We start from the raw sequence: 17,525 nt of genomic DNA on the forward strand, positions 1-17,525 counted from the left end.
CAACACAAGCACACAGGCAACGCACCCCCACCCGCCCGAAAGTGCAGGCCAGGGAGGGGGAGGGGAAGGAGTCACCCTAAGGGTGCTCGCCGCGCACAGCGTGCCACGCTAAAGGCATCCCCCGGGGCCGGGAGCTCCGGCCGCCTCCCGCCGCCTCCCGCCGCCGCCCAGGGAAGGCAGGCCACGCTCCCGCCGGCCCGCAGCTCGCGCCGGCCGCGGGCTCCCTTCTCCCGAACGCCTTCGCACTCACAGCTCCACCGCCTCCGGAAGAAGCCCGGCCAGGCTCGGCCCCGTCCCCCGCGCCAGACGCCCCCCGCCGCACTCTGTACCCTCCGAGCGGGTTACTCCCTGGCCAGTCCCCCGGGCTGCGGCGCCCGGCAGCCCCGCTCGCTCGCCCGCCTGCGGCAGCGGCGCCCGACGCCTCCCGGCCTCGCGCACACGTCCCCGCCGCGGCGCCGGTGGCCGGAGCGCCGCCCCCACGTCCCCGTCCCCGGGCCCGGGCCGAGGCCGAGGCCGCCGCACGCACGGCGGAGCGGCAGCTCCCTGCGCAGCGGCGGCGCCGCCACAGGGGACGGCGGCCGGGGCAGCCCGCGGGGCGGCCTGGCGGCGCGCACCGGCCCGCGGCCGCCTCCCACCTCCCCCCCGCCTCTCCCCTCGCCGGCCGCGGCCCGTTACCTGTGAGGACCCCGACGCGGATTTGGTGGTCGTGGTTCGTTAAAATCATCCCCTCCGACGCCATGTTTCCCGGCGCAGCCACCGCACTGACAGGGAGCGAGCGGGGGGGAGGGGACAGGAGCGCGAGAGCGGCCCGAGCGCAGAGGGGGAGGAGCAGGGCCGAGCGGGGCGGGGCCAGGCGGCGGGGCCACCCCGGAGCGGGGCGGGCGGGGCGAGCGGGTGCAACCGCGCGCGGGGCAGGCGCGGCGCGGCGCGGCGCCCGGCCCAGTGAGCGCGAGACTGGCGTGCTGCGCGCGGCCCAGGCAGCACCAATCTAGTGCCGAGACCGCTGGGCCCGGCGCCGGCGGCCGGCGCGCGCGTCCCGGGGCGGCGGGGCCCGCGCAGCCCTGGCGGTGCACTGGCCCCTGAGGGCTCCGGCGGCGGGCTGGAACCCTGCGCCTGCGATGCCGTTCCACGTCACGCCGGCAGCGGCGGCGCTGGCAGGAGCTGTCCCGGCCCGGTGGCGCGGGGCGAGGTGGCCGCGGGGCAGCCGGCCCCGCCGCCCGGCCCAGCGGCCATCGGACCGCCCAGCCGGTACCCCGGGGCCGTGGCCGGCTGTGCCAGCGCGCCGCCCGAACCCGGGCCGCTGCCCGCCTGCCTTCACCCCCGGCGGGCCGCCCGCAGCCGGTGGGCGCCCCCCCGCGCCCCTCTGTGCCAGCACTTTTTTGTTCCGTTTTCCACCCGGAGGCTCCAGCCCTGGGTGCGGGCGCCGCTGGCCCCGGCGGGGCGGCCCTGGCCGGGGCGGGGCGGGCGGCTGGGCTGAACCCGCGGCGCTCCCGGGTCACCCGCGGGGTCTGGGCTCGCAGCCGAGTTGCTCGTGGTCCCCAGGATCCAGGGGGGTTGTCATCATGAGGTCATGCGGGGCCAGCAGCCCCGTTCTGAAGAGTTCCCCGGTCGGGGGAGGCGGCAGGCAGCAAGGATGGTGGTCACCCTTTCCTTGGGTCAGCATGAAATAGGGAGACACCACATTTTCCCGACCGCTCGCGACTCTCCAGGGCTCGGCGAGGTCTTTTTGCAGCCTTCTCTGCCCGCTTCCCTTCCTCCCCTCGCAGCCCTTGCCCTCTCTCCCCTGAGATTCAAGCTGCTGCTACACACAGCCTTTAGACTAAGCAGCTCGGCACCATATCATCTTTACTTTGTCTTATTTGTACTATGTGATCTAGGACACTGTCTGAAAGCAAGTATTTAAACTGGTTTTGAATGAATACGGAGGCACATGCCTTCCACATTTAATAGCAACGCCATCAACCGCGAGTGATAACCCGCTGTCCAAGTCCAAGCCCTCTGACTCCAGTGGATATTTATATTTTCAGATATTCCTGTTGAAGTTTCAATACCATCTTGCTAATGGCAGACTCCAGATCATTCTCCTTTTGACTGTGTGCTAACAAACAATTACTGAAAGCATTTGTGATTTGCATAGGCATTAACGAACCACTTCAGAAGCTTTCTCTTTAGCGCATCATTTTCTTCCATGGACTACTAGTGCAAAAACAGAGGCCTGAAGAAATACCCTACGTCTGGGGGAAAGTCACTCTAGTAGCACTTTGGTGGGGTGGTGCACATGCTATCAGTATTTCTATACTGGCACGGCAGTTGCAGCGTGTGCAGCCATAGAGACTGAGAATTAAGGCTCCAGAGATCTCTGGTTATGCAATGGTATAATACAACATATGTGGGTGGGTGTAAGCCTGAACCCAAAACAGCATGGTTACTGAAGATATGCTGCATTGCTGGTGCTCATGCTGCTGTTCCCTCATGTGTTCAGTCACTGTGTGTTGAATATTCTGCTGTAGACAAGACAAAAAGATTTTTTTTCTTAAATGTATCTGAAATTATCTAAAGTACAAGCAAGTAACTTGACATTTTGTAGCTTCCTGCAGAGGATTCTCACACCCTACACTAAAACCAGTATTGTTTATTCAGAACATCTCATAGTCTCCTTGTGTAGCCTGTTGATTTTTGCCCTTGTGGGTGTTAGGAAGGAGGGGCAGAATTCAGATTCCACTGGCAACGTTACCTTCAGTACTTCCTGGTTTATAAGTGCCTACTACTGGGATTTGTGTGGGGGTTTTTGTATAGAAATGTAGGAGAAGATTGTATTAATGTAATGAAATGGTGTAAGTTTACAAATTTTTAAAAGTCTGAGTCAAGAAGAAACTGAAATCAATAGGAGGGGGCTTATTACTGTGGTACGATAATCCTTGTAAACTAGATGATCATTAACATAATGGTAGATCCGTAATAGCTTAGGAGAAGATTGTACATTGGATGATGTCCTGCAGTCGAGTTTTTGAGAGTAAGGAAACAAGTGTGTGTGAGCAAGAAACCTTTTACTGCAGGGAGACATTCTAGAAAATATGCTGGCAGTCCGTACTGGAGTTCACGTGGAGTGTCCAGAGAAAAACAAGGTTTCCCCAAGGTCAATGCACAACTGGCAATCACATTTTGTCACGTCAGCGCTGAAATAGAACTCAACTTAGTAACCTTTCAGGAAATTTTTTACATTACGTTGTCTGCCAGCTGTTAATTATCAATATCTGTTCATTAAGCTGGCTCTTCCAGCCAGGTTTGTTCCTTGTAGTCTTAGCCCACTGCCCAGCATAGTAAGCTTTCTTATTTTATCATGAGCACTATAGAATTACATATTTTAATTACTCATTCGGGTGAAACAGTTTGAGCATATAGGAAGCACTTGTTTAGTTACCTGTAGAAATCATGGTTAAAAAAAAAAATGTTCACTTCAGTATGATTACAGGAAGATACTAGTTTGTTCTGTCAATTACAGTGTGGGCAAGGATAATCTAAAAACTCATTGAAAGTTATCAGAGACACTTCACATTTAAAGTAGGTGTTCAATATAATTTCTGTAATTTTGTTGTCCCAGGGGTCTGATTTTTATATATATATATATTTTAGTGGCTCCTTAAATGTAATTTCTTAACTCTGTTCTTTTTTATTTTGAATTGGTTGGCTAGCTGGATCAGCAGTGGGACACAGCTCTTCAACTGTGTGCCATTGGTACAGATCCAGCTGAAGTCATGAAATAGCTGGCTTAATGAATCATTAATGGAATTCAGAGCATTTTATGTCTATGCCACTGGTGCAAATCCAAGTAAGATCAAGAGACTAGCTGGCTCAGTGGTTCAGTAATAGGAAGCATACTTCTACCTCCAGCTCACTGGTGCAAGTCTGGTAAAGGGTCAGGAAACTGGAAGTTTTGAGACATTCAAATACAAAGCTTTTCCAATGCAACTGTTGGTTTAAAGTCAGTCTATTATACATGATTACTTTCTGATATGTTTCAATAGTCTGTACTGATCTATAAATTTTGAAAAAGAGTAGTATAAGCATTTTCTGTGTAGCCACTGATATAGCACAATATTCATTGCTCTAGAAGAAGATACAAGAGGTGATTTCTCAAAACAATCCCCTCCTGTAGGCAAGCACCTAGGGAAAAGATGGAATGTGCACCACATGTTGCCTATGTAAGGCTAGCAAACCATCTGAATGTTCCAGTGGCCCATACCATACTCCATCCTTGTGAAACCATCTTTGAAGAGTCCTCCTGAGAACCCTGTCTGGGTTTACACCTCCAGCCAGGAGTAGGAACCTAGCTTCAGTGACTGTCCTAACTATTAGTGGGAGCGAAATGTGTTTTGGTTAGGGTAGAACTGCATTATTCCTTGCGCTGCACCAACATTTGCAGGGTCAGATTTGTCGATTAAGCAAATAGCCTCTGTCTGAGATTACGCAATGAGTGAAGCTGTTAACTTGTTAACAAACTGTATCATGACTTAGTTCATGCCTAACTGCAATACAGGCATTTGCAGCAATGACAGGCACGTGGAACACTCTGAAGGTGGCCCTGACAGACATCCATGTGTACAGCCTCTTTCCCTCATTGCCTCCTCCTACTCAGCTACCTACTGTGGTGTAACTTTTGAAATGGCACCATATGCTCAAGGATACAACCTCACATATACTCTCAGAAACAAGAACATCTGGAATAGTGACATTTACTGACCTTATATGGTATGATTTTGATGGCTCTGTGACAGTGACAACCATGTGAGTGGTCTCCAGTCTGATTCCCTTATAGCCCTTTTTTGCACTTATACTCTGGGCAACCATAAAAGCAAATGTTTCTCCTTCCCCATCATCCTGCTCAGGAAAATGGTTATAGGGAAAACATATCTTCTGATTATTTAATGCACAAAGCAGGTCTATCCAGCTTATCTCTTCTTTGTCTGCAATTTCAGATGTTACTGTTTTGCTGCTCAGATGAAGAAATGCTTCTGTCTCTACAAGCCTTTGGATGAATGTTCTGTAGGTCTCTCTCCAGGGCATGTTGGACCAGCGTGTTTTATTGCATTACATACATGTTTCTGCCCAGACATTCCCAGACAGAATTCAAGAAGTGCCAGGCAGGGAAGTTCCAAACTGAGGTATACCCTCAGCTTTGTTCCAAGGGTTTGAATCCATCACTAAAGAGCAGTGGAGGTCCTGCAGATCCTGTGCAAAGGATTATCTTTCGGTTCATAATCATTATCTTTTTGTTCATCATCCATTGAGCTGGTCCTACTACAAGTCTTATTTCTCTGTACCACCCTAAAGAAGGTACACCAGATATTTTGCTGTAGTTACTCTAATCTGCCAAAGTAGGCTTTTTGAGAAAAACAGTACACTAAAGAAGAGCTTCCGTTCTTTCAGAATAATTTGGAAATGGTGCCAGCCAAAGGTAACCTTCAAGGACTTTTGCAGGGATGAGAAGCTTGATGCTTCCCAGTATCAATTCTTCTGGGTCACTGCCCTCACTGACAACCCTCCAATGCACAGCCCATCTGAGAGCAGGACCAAGCTCTTTGAGATAGGCATTCAATATGTGTGACATCTGACTACAAATACAGTTCAGTTGATTCACTACTAGTATGGGTGCCTGGCACAAAATAAATGAATCTTACTGTGACTCCACGCGAGTGGTGTTGACACATTCAATTGTCTGTGCTTCGTTTGCTGCAAAAAACAGTAGCTATTTTAGAAAAGCAGTTGATGAGTTTAGCGTACACAAAGAGTAGACAGATTTAAAAGACATCTTACTGGCACATTCTATTTCTGAGATTTCACTTTGACAAAACCGCCTCATTAAGGACTTGGATATGAAAAGCAGGAAAATGCTTTTGGATCTCATGTAAACTAAATTCAGAATTTTGATGAGCTGAATCAGTTCTTTCCATACATTATTTTCCTCTAACTGTATTTCCCCTTGTTTCCGTGGAAGAGATGAAATAAAACTTTAAGGAATCTTGGTCTTTATTAATAAGCAAGACATCTCCAAACTGTATGAAATAAGGCAGAAAGAGGTAAGAGAAGGTAAGTATTTTGAACCCATGATTAAATTAAAATATCTCAGAATGAATTAGCCACAAATGTTCATCACATATTGTGGCCAAAAGTGAACAAATGACAGCTTGCTTCTGTAGGAAATCTTGTGGTGTTTGTTTTGCCTTAATAGAAGCATTAAAAATACTAGACCAGATCCCCTAAGGAAGAGGAGGATACTGTAATGGAGAAGGGCAGGTGCAATGTCCTGCCAGCTTGACTGAAGGCAAATTCTCCAACATTCATTGAAGAACACTGTTCAGAGTTTCAGCTCTGAACGACATGCTAGTGGGTTTCAAAGAGTTTGTCAGCCCTCAGACATATAGAACTATATCAACAAATAAAATTCAGGCAAAAATTGAGTAGCCATGACTTCCCCAGAAATATTTTTTTGCTGTGATCCATAGGCTATGCCTATAGAAATAGTCATGTGTACTGTCCTTGATGCCTAGTCAGTGATGGTGTGAGAAGATTTGGTCTCTGTTCATTTTTTATGAGATTACTTGGTTTTCTGCTCCTCAAGAACAAAATCAGTATCTTATTTGCTGTTTCTGCTTACACATACTTGCATTGTAGACCAGTGAAAAAGGCTTGTCACCTCTACACATATAAGGTTACCAGATGACACAAATGACATGGCAAGTTTATGAGCCTTTATATGTAGTCATGTTGAATGCAAGATTGTTTTAATACACAGGCCCTGTGTATTATTAGGGCTTTATGTATTTTTTGGTTTAGATAAGGCTAAAAAATGTTGGATGTGTTTTGCAGTAGCTTATTTAGTCTTGCTCCAGAACTCTGTTACCTCAGCTTCATCTCAGATGCTTTAATTCCCAATACAGACAGGCTGTTGGTATCAAAAATCTACTTCTCCCACAGTTAATCCAAGTTCAAGCAGAAAAGCACACAGAAAAACAAGCTTTCCAGTAACAGACCTTTCTTTAAGTCTTTTCATTTTCATCCTACTCTTTAGTCCTGTATAGGCTTAACTTCCATCTGTCCTGCATCGCTTATTTAAAATGCTAACGTAAGAGCTATTGCCTTAGTATCCAAGTATATCACAATCAATGTATTTATCCTGATGAGGTCTGAAAGATTAGCCACTATTACTCTGGGTTTACAGAGAGAGGGGTAACAGTTGCTGGCTGCATTGCAACTGACTCGCTGATGGATGCTGTGGTACCACGGTTTCTTGATTAAGGACCTGTCACAGTCTCCTTGGCTCCTGCTGAAGCAGCATATGGGCACACACTTGGGTCTTACCTCGACAGAAAGACAAACCTGGACAGGGCATTCAGCTGCGACCTGAAAGTTCAAAAGCGCTTCAGCTCTCCAGTCAAATAGTGGATTTAAATGTCCACCTCTGAGTGTGCTAGGCAGCAAGCTGTCAGCTTTTCTGGGTGGGATAAGGCTTTCAAGTCCCTGTTGTTCACAGGGCTTGTATTTCGAGTAAATAAATAGTTATTGCTAAACCAGTGGGTGAATACCCAAGTGTGACTGACTGTTTGTGGTATTAAAGAACTCACTTGGGAAAAGGGAGACCCGGGTTCTAGTCACAATTTTAATCAACATTTAATCTACAACTGAAACAGAGGCTGGAAGTGAAGTGTTTCTCTGTCCAGATCCTTGCTTCTAAGTCAAAGAATCACATTCATGACCTAATTCTTTTTTTCTCTCTCCCCCACTTAATTGAAATCCTTCTTTTCCCTTTTTACTACACCTGTCAATACTGAAGTTTTAAGTCCAACCTATATAAATAGATATACTCACATTAAATCTTACTGTCATTAATGCAAACAGTTAAATACATGAAGCTAAACGTTCTCACAGAATCAATCCCATCTGAAAAAAATTGATTGTTTTATCTTCTGGCCAAACAGAAAAGGTTTTAATAGATTATTCGACCAATGCAGGAGTTACTGGACAAAATTATAAATACTAAAAAGTTTTTTTTCACTGAACATTCAGTTCAACCCTAAATGAAAATTATTTCTCACTTTGATTTTAATTTAGATCTTATTTGCTTGACTTTTATTAACCCATATTAGCATTTTCCAAAGAGAAAAAAATTTGGAAAAGAAAAAATAAAGTCTCTTGAAAATGTTAGCATTTCAGGTAGTGTTGCTGTACCCGAGAAGCAGATTTAAAATTGCAGGTGCATCTCTGCTTCATCCTACTCCACTCTTCTCACCCCCACACCCTCTCTCCACACCTGATCCTTATTCCTCTCTGGCACTGCACTCATCAGACTCCTCCATCAGCCAATGCATTTCACTCTTATGGCAGAAATCTGTGCAAGGTTTTAATATGGTCTGGCAGAAACCACTCACAGATGGGTCTGAGGAGTGCCAGAGACAGCACAGTAACCCATGTGAATGGGAGGCAGGGTCAGTGGAAACCTGGAAAGGTGAGAAAGGACCTTCCTCTTTAGTCTGTTTTATAGGCTTGCCACACCTCACGGAATGCCATCCCAAGAGACGACTCTGGAAAAAGAGTATTTCTGACTACACCAGCAGTTTGCATGGTCAAATTCTTGTTCCTTTGAGCCAATTTTATTAGAAAAACTGGTATTTTACCACCTCATACAAACCTTGTCTCATATTTGATTGCAACAAGTTTCATCTAAAGAAGGAGTGACAGTTAGTTAACAATGTGTACATTTATCTTTATTGTCTAATTCTGAGATATCACTTTTTGTTTATATGTTTTTAAATACTTAGAAATTAGATAAGATCTTTTACCCATCTTTTAAAGATTAGGAAACTGAGTCAAGACCATGTGTCCAGAAGTCTTCAATCCCAGCCCAGTAGCTGTTTAGGCAAGCTGACTCTTATAAGCCACTTACAGAAGTTCAGAACTACTACCTATATGGTAGCCCCTGAATGTAATTATATCGTCACATAGTCAAAGGATCTGGAACAAACATCTTGAATATATACAATTTTTGTAATGCCTTCCTGTATGGTACTTTCAGTCATCTGTATCTTACCATTCCTTTGGGGTCTACCATCCTCTTTAGTGCACCTAATTTGTGAGGCTGAATATTGCTCCACGCGCCGGCATGGGTTCACCACTACACTGTGTAAAGGGCTGTTCATCTAGACAGTAGCATACTGATTTACTGTACACCCCGTAGGTGCTGCTCAATTTACAGAATTACTTGAGTTAGAAAACAATCTAATTTTATTCCATCAGTTGTCCAGTTACTTTGTTTAGAATAGATGGCATTAAGGTATTTGTGAAGTAACTTTAGATCAATGTTTAAAATTCATAATGTAGCAGCACAAATACACTTTAAAGCACACTCATAACTAGTAAAAATACCTTTGTATGATTTAAATCCTTTTTCTAGGATATTGACTGCTCTGTTTGCTCTGCCTCTGTAAAACATGCTGACCAGTTACAGACTAGCAATGACAAACTGGTATCAGGTCACACCATTTCTCTTGTATTCTACCGTTAACTGTTGTTAGCTTGATTTCTTCTTATCCAAACACATGATTTTTTCAATGTATAGCTCATAAATTGGCAATACGTTGGTACTAAGAGTACAATTCTGAATATATTGCTACACTGTCTCTCTGAAATCAAAGGAACTATAGTATGTCAGTTTCCATTTTGGCTAAAAATAATGTATTGGTACATTTACATACTATCAAAATAAAAATGTTCTTATTTCTCCACAGTAGAAAGCTCAGCCTGTCTTACAATTTTGTCCCTGAAATTTCAAAATGCTCACTCTGTAGCAGTGTAGTCTGCTTCTGCCAGGTAGCTTCCTCTCCGGTTGCAGTATTAGCATCCCAACACCCATCAATCTGGTGGATTAGTCCCCTAGAGCAAGAAATCTCCTTCACGTTATTTCTGTCTTGGACATGGGCCTTCTTATTCTCTGAAAGAGCTCTGCAGGGGCTCTGCTTAACGGGTTTGACATTTCTAAACTGTCGCAGATTTTGAATTGTCATTGCAAAAAAACCCTCTTGGATTCCCGTTCACACAGCATTGCATTTTTTATGTTCACGGCTTACAACACAAGATCTTGGAGGCCCTAAATTTGAATACCACAGACAAACTTGTCACACTATTTGACAACTTAGAAAACCCTTTTTTATCTAGCTGACCTTACGAAGTTTGTCACAGCTTGCAGATAAACCTGTTGTGGGAATGTGGTATCCTTTTACTTCCTTGCTGTTCTTAGACTATATTCAGATTTCAAGTGTCATTAATTCCAAGGGTGACGTTACCTTGAGCAGTAATCCAGATGTTTTCTCCCAACTATAAGAAAAATAGTCTTACTTTTTTATACGACAATGTTACGGAAGGGTTAAGATTTAATCTTAAGAATTTAGTAGTCGTCATGCATCCTAGGTTCAAACAGTCAGTGTTAAGGTACCGTGGTTGTTTGAAATTAATCTTTGTATGTTTGTAAGCAATAAATTCAGGTTCTAACAAAAGGGTAGCCCTGGAGGATGAAGGAAGACAGGCCCAAGGCCAGTGATTTCAGGCCAAGAAAGAGTAAGAGATGAGATGACCTGGTTTAAGACCGTATATGGGGACTACAAAGGAGAATAGAGAAGTGGGCGAATTTGCAGACCCTCAGGACCACCAAAGACCTCCACTCTGGACAATTAGGCATGCACAAGAAGAAGGATGAATATTATAATTGGGTTTGGGTAATCTCATGAGTATGTATGTCTTTTCCAGGAAATATGCATATATATATTGCATATATTTACATGTACTGCATAAAATGAGCTACCTGAGAGAAGGAAGCCGTGTGCGTTAGGTGGAACGATCCCCCGTGCATCCAGCACTGCAATAAAGAATGCCTGCTTCTTAATGCTACATTGGTGTTCAGTTTTCTTATTCCTGATTTCAGTGACAATTTCATGAAATATGAAATACTATGTTGAGCGCTCAAATCTCTTTTTCATTTAGAACAGTGTCTCTGTGTATATGTAGACATATCTAAAAGCAAGGGTGTGCGTGTGTATGTGTGTGTATTCCAAAATTATTTTTCATTTCTGTTATTACTTATCGTACAAGTAGTGAGGAGTGAGGAGCCTTTGTCAAAATTTCCAGTAACTGTTACCAATTTTGATGCAAGCTGATCACCCTAAAACATAAATGACTTTATGAGATGCTGAGCATCTACGTATCAAATGTATAAATGCAATTGTGGCTTTGAGGTTCCCAGTATTAACAGACGTATTTAGAAACCGTGAGCTGCTCAAGATCACATAGTATTTTAGAGCAGGAAGCAGTATAAGCATTCTGATCTTCTGGTGTCCATGGTTTGTTTCAGCCATGTACACAATACTGTCCGTTTTAGTTAAACAGATACTCCCTACCTACATTTAGTACAGAATTTTCCAGTTCTTTATCTGAGATTTATTCACTTCTCTTTGTAGATCAGTTCCCATTGGTTCCCAATGGGAAAACTTTCTGCAGACACACTGGAATTTTATCATTTCCGCCTGTTCTTTCCAAGAGTAAGTAAAGCCAATAGACCTATAACTTTGAATTCTGTATTTAAATATAGCCAGGTGGTATGTATTTGTTTTACGTAGGGTCCCACCTCACTATTTGAAAGAACACTTTTCTTAAACATGATCTGAGTGTTATTTTCTCTTGTACTTACTTTTGGAAGAGATTGTTTGCCATTCATTTTCTGTGTACTTCAGAAGACTATCTTCATCTCTCTGGAAGTCCTTTTCTGTCTCCATTGGTCAGGCTGCAGTATAATTTTAAAAGCTGCTAAGTATAGAAAAGTATCTGTTTAGTAGGTGAGACCTCTGAAGGATTTTCAGCTTAGCTTTGTAGAAGCAAGCAGATTTTTTTTTTCTGTTACTGTTACAGTGTTAGGGATAAGGGAGGTAGTCTTTCAAGTAGAAAAAAACTGGTATTTCCACATGGTATCATCAGTTTTACAGATAAGATGCCTGTAGAGATGCTCATGTAAGAGACCCTTTAAAATATGCTCCGTATATTGATACAAAGTATAATTAATATTAGAATTCAATTAAAATTTTATAAGCTGTTGTTTTTTTCTGACACAAGTTCTGGTGAGGGCAAGTACTGTATGGGATCTTGAGTTTCAGACATCATTAAGCTTTGGAGATATTAATAGTTTTTTGCCATCAACTTGTGTTAAATTCATACAATGCTGTTCTTGATTGTGGAATGGATTCTTGTAATGATGACTTGAAATTTGCAACAGTTTGGAAGTACCTTTGTGCCCTTCATTGCCTAGGGCTTTTAGGGAAGCTCTAAGTCTTGGTAGATATTGTCAGTGATCCTGTTGCACAGTGCAAAGTAGAGCGTACTGCCTTAGGGCGCGTGGCGGTACTGCAGCCAAGCTGCCTGATTACACCAATGACTCACTTGTAGTCAAGAGTATTTAAAATAACATTTTCTTTTTCATGTCTAATAAATTTTGCTGGCATCCAATTGAGTGTATGGCCAAAGTGGATGTTCCTGGTTCTTTCACCTCTCACAGCTGTGTTTCCCCATGCTCTCTCTTGCATTGGCTCTAGCAACTACATATCACAGGAAACATCAAAGTGACTGAACTGCACCAATGGAGTAACCATATTTTTCTTTTGGTGGTTCAATATTCTGTTGTATCAGTGAGTTGATCTAATTCATGAGTGCAGTCGTTAGGAAAGGAATGGATAGAAAGAAAGAAAAAGGTGTTGGAAGGGAGGAAGAACAGGCTTGTCCCCTTCACTGGCAACATAACAGGAAACTTTACCTCTAAGTAAACCTTGTGACAGCGGTGTTATTTTTAAACAGAACTGTGAGAAAATTGTTGCTGTAATGTGAAACTGTGCTCTCACTGTGTCCTCCAAACATACAGTTCCTATGACCCTTTTTGGTTTAATCCCTTTCTCTCCTAATTGCCCGCTTCTCCTGTGTTGTGGGACTTCTAATTCACTTCTAGTGTGACTTGCAAGCTGTAACTCCCTTTTCACTCCACAGACTATAAATGGAGGATCTTGCAAGTGCTTGGCCTCTTAACTCTCCCTTAATTCGAATTGTAAATTGGCATTCTTTACACCTTTGAGCAGAACAATCACCATCTGCCTTCCTGAATCTGTAAGGCTCACTTCAGTGAACTAGAAATCTGTACTCCACTCTTCTCACCCTTGGAATCACAGAACAGTTGAGGTTGGAAGGGATCTCTGGAGATCACCTGGTCCAACTTCCCTGCTCAAAGCCAGATCAGCTAGGGAAGGTTGCTCAGGGATGTATCCAGTCTGCTCAAAGCCAGATCAGCTAGGGAAGGTTGCTCAGGGATGTATCCAGTCAGGTTTTGAATATCTCCAAGGATGGAGACTCCACAAGCTCCCTGGGCAACCTCTTCCAGTGCTCAGTCAGCCTCACAGCAAAACATCTTTTTCTCATGTTTAATCACCCTGTACTTCAATTTGGTTCTGTTGCTTCTTGGCCTTTCATTGGGTACCACTGAGAAGAGTCTGGGTCCGTCGTCCCCACCTCCTCCATGGGAGAAATGCTCCAGCCCCTTAATGATCATCATGGCCCTGTGCTGGGTGCTGGACTTCCTCCAGTATGTCCATATCTCTCTTGCACAGGGAAGCCCAGAACTAGGCACAGCACTCCAGCTGGAGACAAGTTGCTCTAGAGAGTACACTTCTTGTAAGGTGACCTGCAGCATGTGAATCTATGAATAGAGGTTTAACAAGGTTTACTAGAGAAACTCTTGAAGCAAGCAAGCAAAACTGTTATAAAACCAAAAGAAACAAAGGCCAGGGCCAGTACCTCCATCCAGTCAGCGAAGTGGGATGACAGGAAGAGTTCCTGGGGACAGTGCTGGATTCCTCACCTCAGGCTTATTCAAGAGTTAAGGTCAAGTTAGGCTTATGTTAGGCCCTGGGAATGAGAAATGGCACACATATGGCAAATGAGAAGGGGCTTCAGTTGAAACCAAAGGCAGACAAAGACTGCTGCTGGACTTCTTCCTTGAGCATACCTTAACCAGGGTGCTCCCACTGTCTCGTGGTGTAAATCTGTCTGGGGATGGAGCTAGGGTTGGGGTGAGACTACCAAGAAAGCCTGATCCAAGACACAGAGTAAGAAAGGGGCTCACTGGGGATCACACAGTTATTTGAGGGGAATTCTCCCCACCGCACTAGCTGGCCTGAATATGTGGCAGAGTAACTGGTCTTGGGCTCAATGTACATTAACAGTCAAGATTAAGATTATGGCTCTGAGGAAGGGAAATCTAAGACATGCAGTAAGGCTGGTGCTCAGAAGAGGTTGCCAGCATAATTTAAAGTAAGGTTGAAAGCAAAATAAACACATTGCTTCTTAAAGCTGCATTTATTATTTTCATAGGATTATTCATTGGAAAATCTTTTGCTTTTACATTTTCTTCCTTGCTTTGCATCACATATCCGTACATGGTAGTGCATGACTTTTCTATTTGCAGTCATGAAACTCACGTTGTCACAGTTCTGATAGGTCTCAAAGGACCTGGTGTGTGCCAGCTGAGAAACTAAATCCATCTTGCTTCTCTCAGATGGGTAAAAGAAATTCCAGGTCATTAATTAGTTTTTATTTTTTATGCAAGGTCTCAAAGAGTTGTGTGAACTTTAGTAACAGAGGCTTCACCTACCCTTAAGTGGTAGGTACAGCTGTTAAAACAATTGAAGTAAAATGAGGCAGAATTTTCACAGAAATTTTTGAATGTTAGTGTCCTCTGGTCATCTCAGAAGTAGGCAAGCTGTATTAATTTCATTTTACAGTTGAAGAAACTAGAAAGGGAAAGATCAAGTGACTTCTTCAAGAACATAGAAAAAAAAGTTCTTTGGGACTGGCTGAATATGCTCCATACTCTTCTGTTCCATTTTCTTGCCTATAGACTGTTTCTATAGACAATAGAAATATTCCGCATTTATTTAAAAAAAATGCTTTTAAAATATGCCCCATAGTCTTAAAAGAAGAAAGGGCTTCTCAAATCAGAGCTTGAATTAAATGGGTTTGGATAATGGAGGCAAATGAAGAGACTGATTATATGTCCCACAAAGATGTAGGGTGCCCTTTCCCTCCAATGTTATAGCACAGGTTAGTTGTTTCTGACTATTTTTGCTCATCTCAAGAGCAGCGGGAAATGGTGGAATGGCAGCATCTTTCCCTCATCCATTCAAGCACGGCATGGCACTGCATAAGGAAGCAAAGCTAGTTCCAAGCACTTCTATATTTTTATGAGAGGTTTCCTTTCCTAGGTATTCTGGTTAATTATTCATCAGGCTTACTCCCTTTCAGGTTTTCCTTAAGAGTTATGCCCACTGGTTAAAATTCCAAGTTTTGAATCTCCATACTAATTAGACTAATGACATATTTCATTTGTTGCCAGAAGATCATGGAGAACTAGAAATGAGGAAACAGACTATATGCCTTGTGTAACCCAAAGGAGGAGATGAGGAGGTGTGGAAAGGTAGGGGGCATTACAGGAAGATTGCTGTGATAATGGAACCTATGATCTGGTTCAAGGTAGAAAGGAAAGAACCAGAGGAGGAGGAGATGACTAAGAATGAGTGAGAGGAGAAGAGGTAAATGAGGATAGTGTGGAGGTAGTAAAGTCAGACAGTGAAAAGACTGAGCAAGAGAAAAAGACAGCTATATCACATCCAAAAACTGCAGTGAAGAGAGAGGTGGAGGGATGGAAGAGGTAAAAGTAGAGAATTTTGCTATTGTCTTCTGTTCAGAAAGTAATGGGAAAGGGAAACAGACAAAGGAAAAGGATCAAAATCTAGAAAATATCTGAAAATGTAGAAGAGGCTACAGTGGCTGATGACAGGGGAACTTTAACGGAACAGTAATTTTGACTTTGGCCTTGTGAGTTGTAAATAATATATATTGCTTCTGTGAGTGGAAGTACATTATTTTCTATTGATGGCGTAGGGGATCTGCTTATACAGTTTCTGCAGCAATATATGAGAAGAGGTTTTATAAGTTATCCCTTCTTTTTGTTATCATCTGCATCATTCTTACATTTACTATTTTACAGATGCCAGCATCCATTTGACACAGTAAAGGAAAAAGACATACACAAGAATTCATCACTCACTGATTCCTTCAAGAATTTTGATGGATTTTTCTTTCTTAAGAAAAACCCTTGTTAGAGCATTTTAGATGGAAGTGTATGGATGTTTTTAAGTAGTGATTAAACCATGCCTTCATGCCTCTTTAACTAATGTAGCACAGGTGATTTTGCCTGTAATTTACAGAGAGAAACAGATTATACTATCCATGTAGTGCTTTTTTTCACCTTTAGAACAGGAATTTTTAACAAGTCTGATGTGGAGGACTGTTTGCTATACAAAGAAGCAAAGTCAGAGGGAATTTGACACTGGAAACTAATTTTGTTCTAAGGCATAAAATTAAAATCATGATAAGGTGAGGAAGTCCCTACCTCAGCAAGGCATGCACCTGGATCCTGGATCAGAAGTAATTATAGATATGAGTGATATTTGACGAAAGAAATATTCTGAAACAGCTAGCAGTGTTCAAAGTGGAGATTATTTAGAAAAAGCCTTGTTTCCACACAGAGCATCAGCTTTGATCTTTAATGATGTCCTTGTTTCACAGTTGACATTCAATAGCCAGGAACCTGATCACGTAGGCATCCCCTAAACAGCATGTTTTCTATGGAAGCTTGCATCAGGTAAAGCTGCCCATGGCTGAGATGAGGTTCCTACTCCCTCTAGTGCAGCAAGTGTGAATTCAAGCACTGTCTGACTGCTTTTTAAAAAAAGCTCAATGACCTAAAGGAATTTAATAACAATTTTTGTGACAGAAGTGGATTTAGGTTTGGGCATTGATTTACTGAGAATTCAGGCAAGCTGTCATGAGAACAATACTTATAAATTCTCAAATGATTTGACTGCTGTGGTCCTTAAAGATTCACATCAGCTTAAAAAGTGAGGTGGTGTTCTGACTAAAACCAGCTCTGAATAGTGACGAGGGTCTGGAAGTTGTGTTTCAAAGGTGCTATAACTCGGGAATGACAAGTCAGATGTAGATGCCTTGATCCTATGTATGGAAAGTAGATGAGAGACCAAAGATGCAGTGACTGGAGTGGAGAGCTGCCTGCAGGTAGTCAGTACAGATTTGGATTTTTAGGAAGGGGAAAAGGCACTCTATGTCCAGTGTTAGCTCTTGCCTTTCACTTCCCTGCACCTGTTCTGGCATCACTTGTGTAAGTGGAGCTAGAGCACTTGTACGTGCACAAGAGTAAATCTGCTCTCCTAGTCCTTTCTGGAGCGTACATGCCTGACTCAAGTGCTTACAAGCATTCTTTACATTAACAAAGCAGAGATCCCCATTCACTTCGAAAATGCAGTAGGCGGCGAACAGAGACCAAAAGTGTTTCCCCTACCCTTTGCCCTACCACTAGGCTAAGTGCT

General features: G+C 43.5%; 1 protein-coding gene across 8 annotated transcripts in view; it reads right to left on the minus strand.

Annotated features, from left to right (window-relative positions):
• Positions 1-817, minus strand: part of GPHN (gephyrin) — a 296,920-nt gene extending 296,103 nt beyond the window's left edge. For 4 of the 8 annotated variants that reach the window (XM_037393804.1, XM_037393803.1, XM_037393802.1 and 1 more), the window contains exon 1: positions 676-816. In XM_037393804.1, coding sequence (XP_037249701.1) covers positions 676-739 — 64 coding nt within the window. In that variant the 5' untranslated portion in view covers positions 740-816. Of the gene's footprint in view, positions 1-675 lie in introns of all 8 variants that reach the window. The other 4 variants (XM_037393801.1, XM_037393798.1, XM_037393797.1 and 1 more) reach the window with 2 other exon arrangements.
• Between the last annotated feature and the right edge of the window lie 16,708 nt (positions 818-17,525).

This window comes from Falco rusticolus, chromosome 7 (assembly GCF_015220075.1).
Source record: "Falco rusticolus isolate bFalRus1 chromosome 7, bFalRus1.pri, whole genome shotgun sequence".
Lineage (NCBI taxonomy): Eukaryota > Metazoa > Chordata > Aves > Falconiformes > Falconidae > Falco > Falco rusticolus.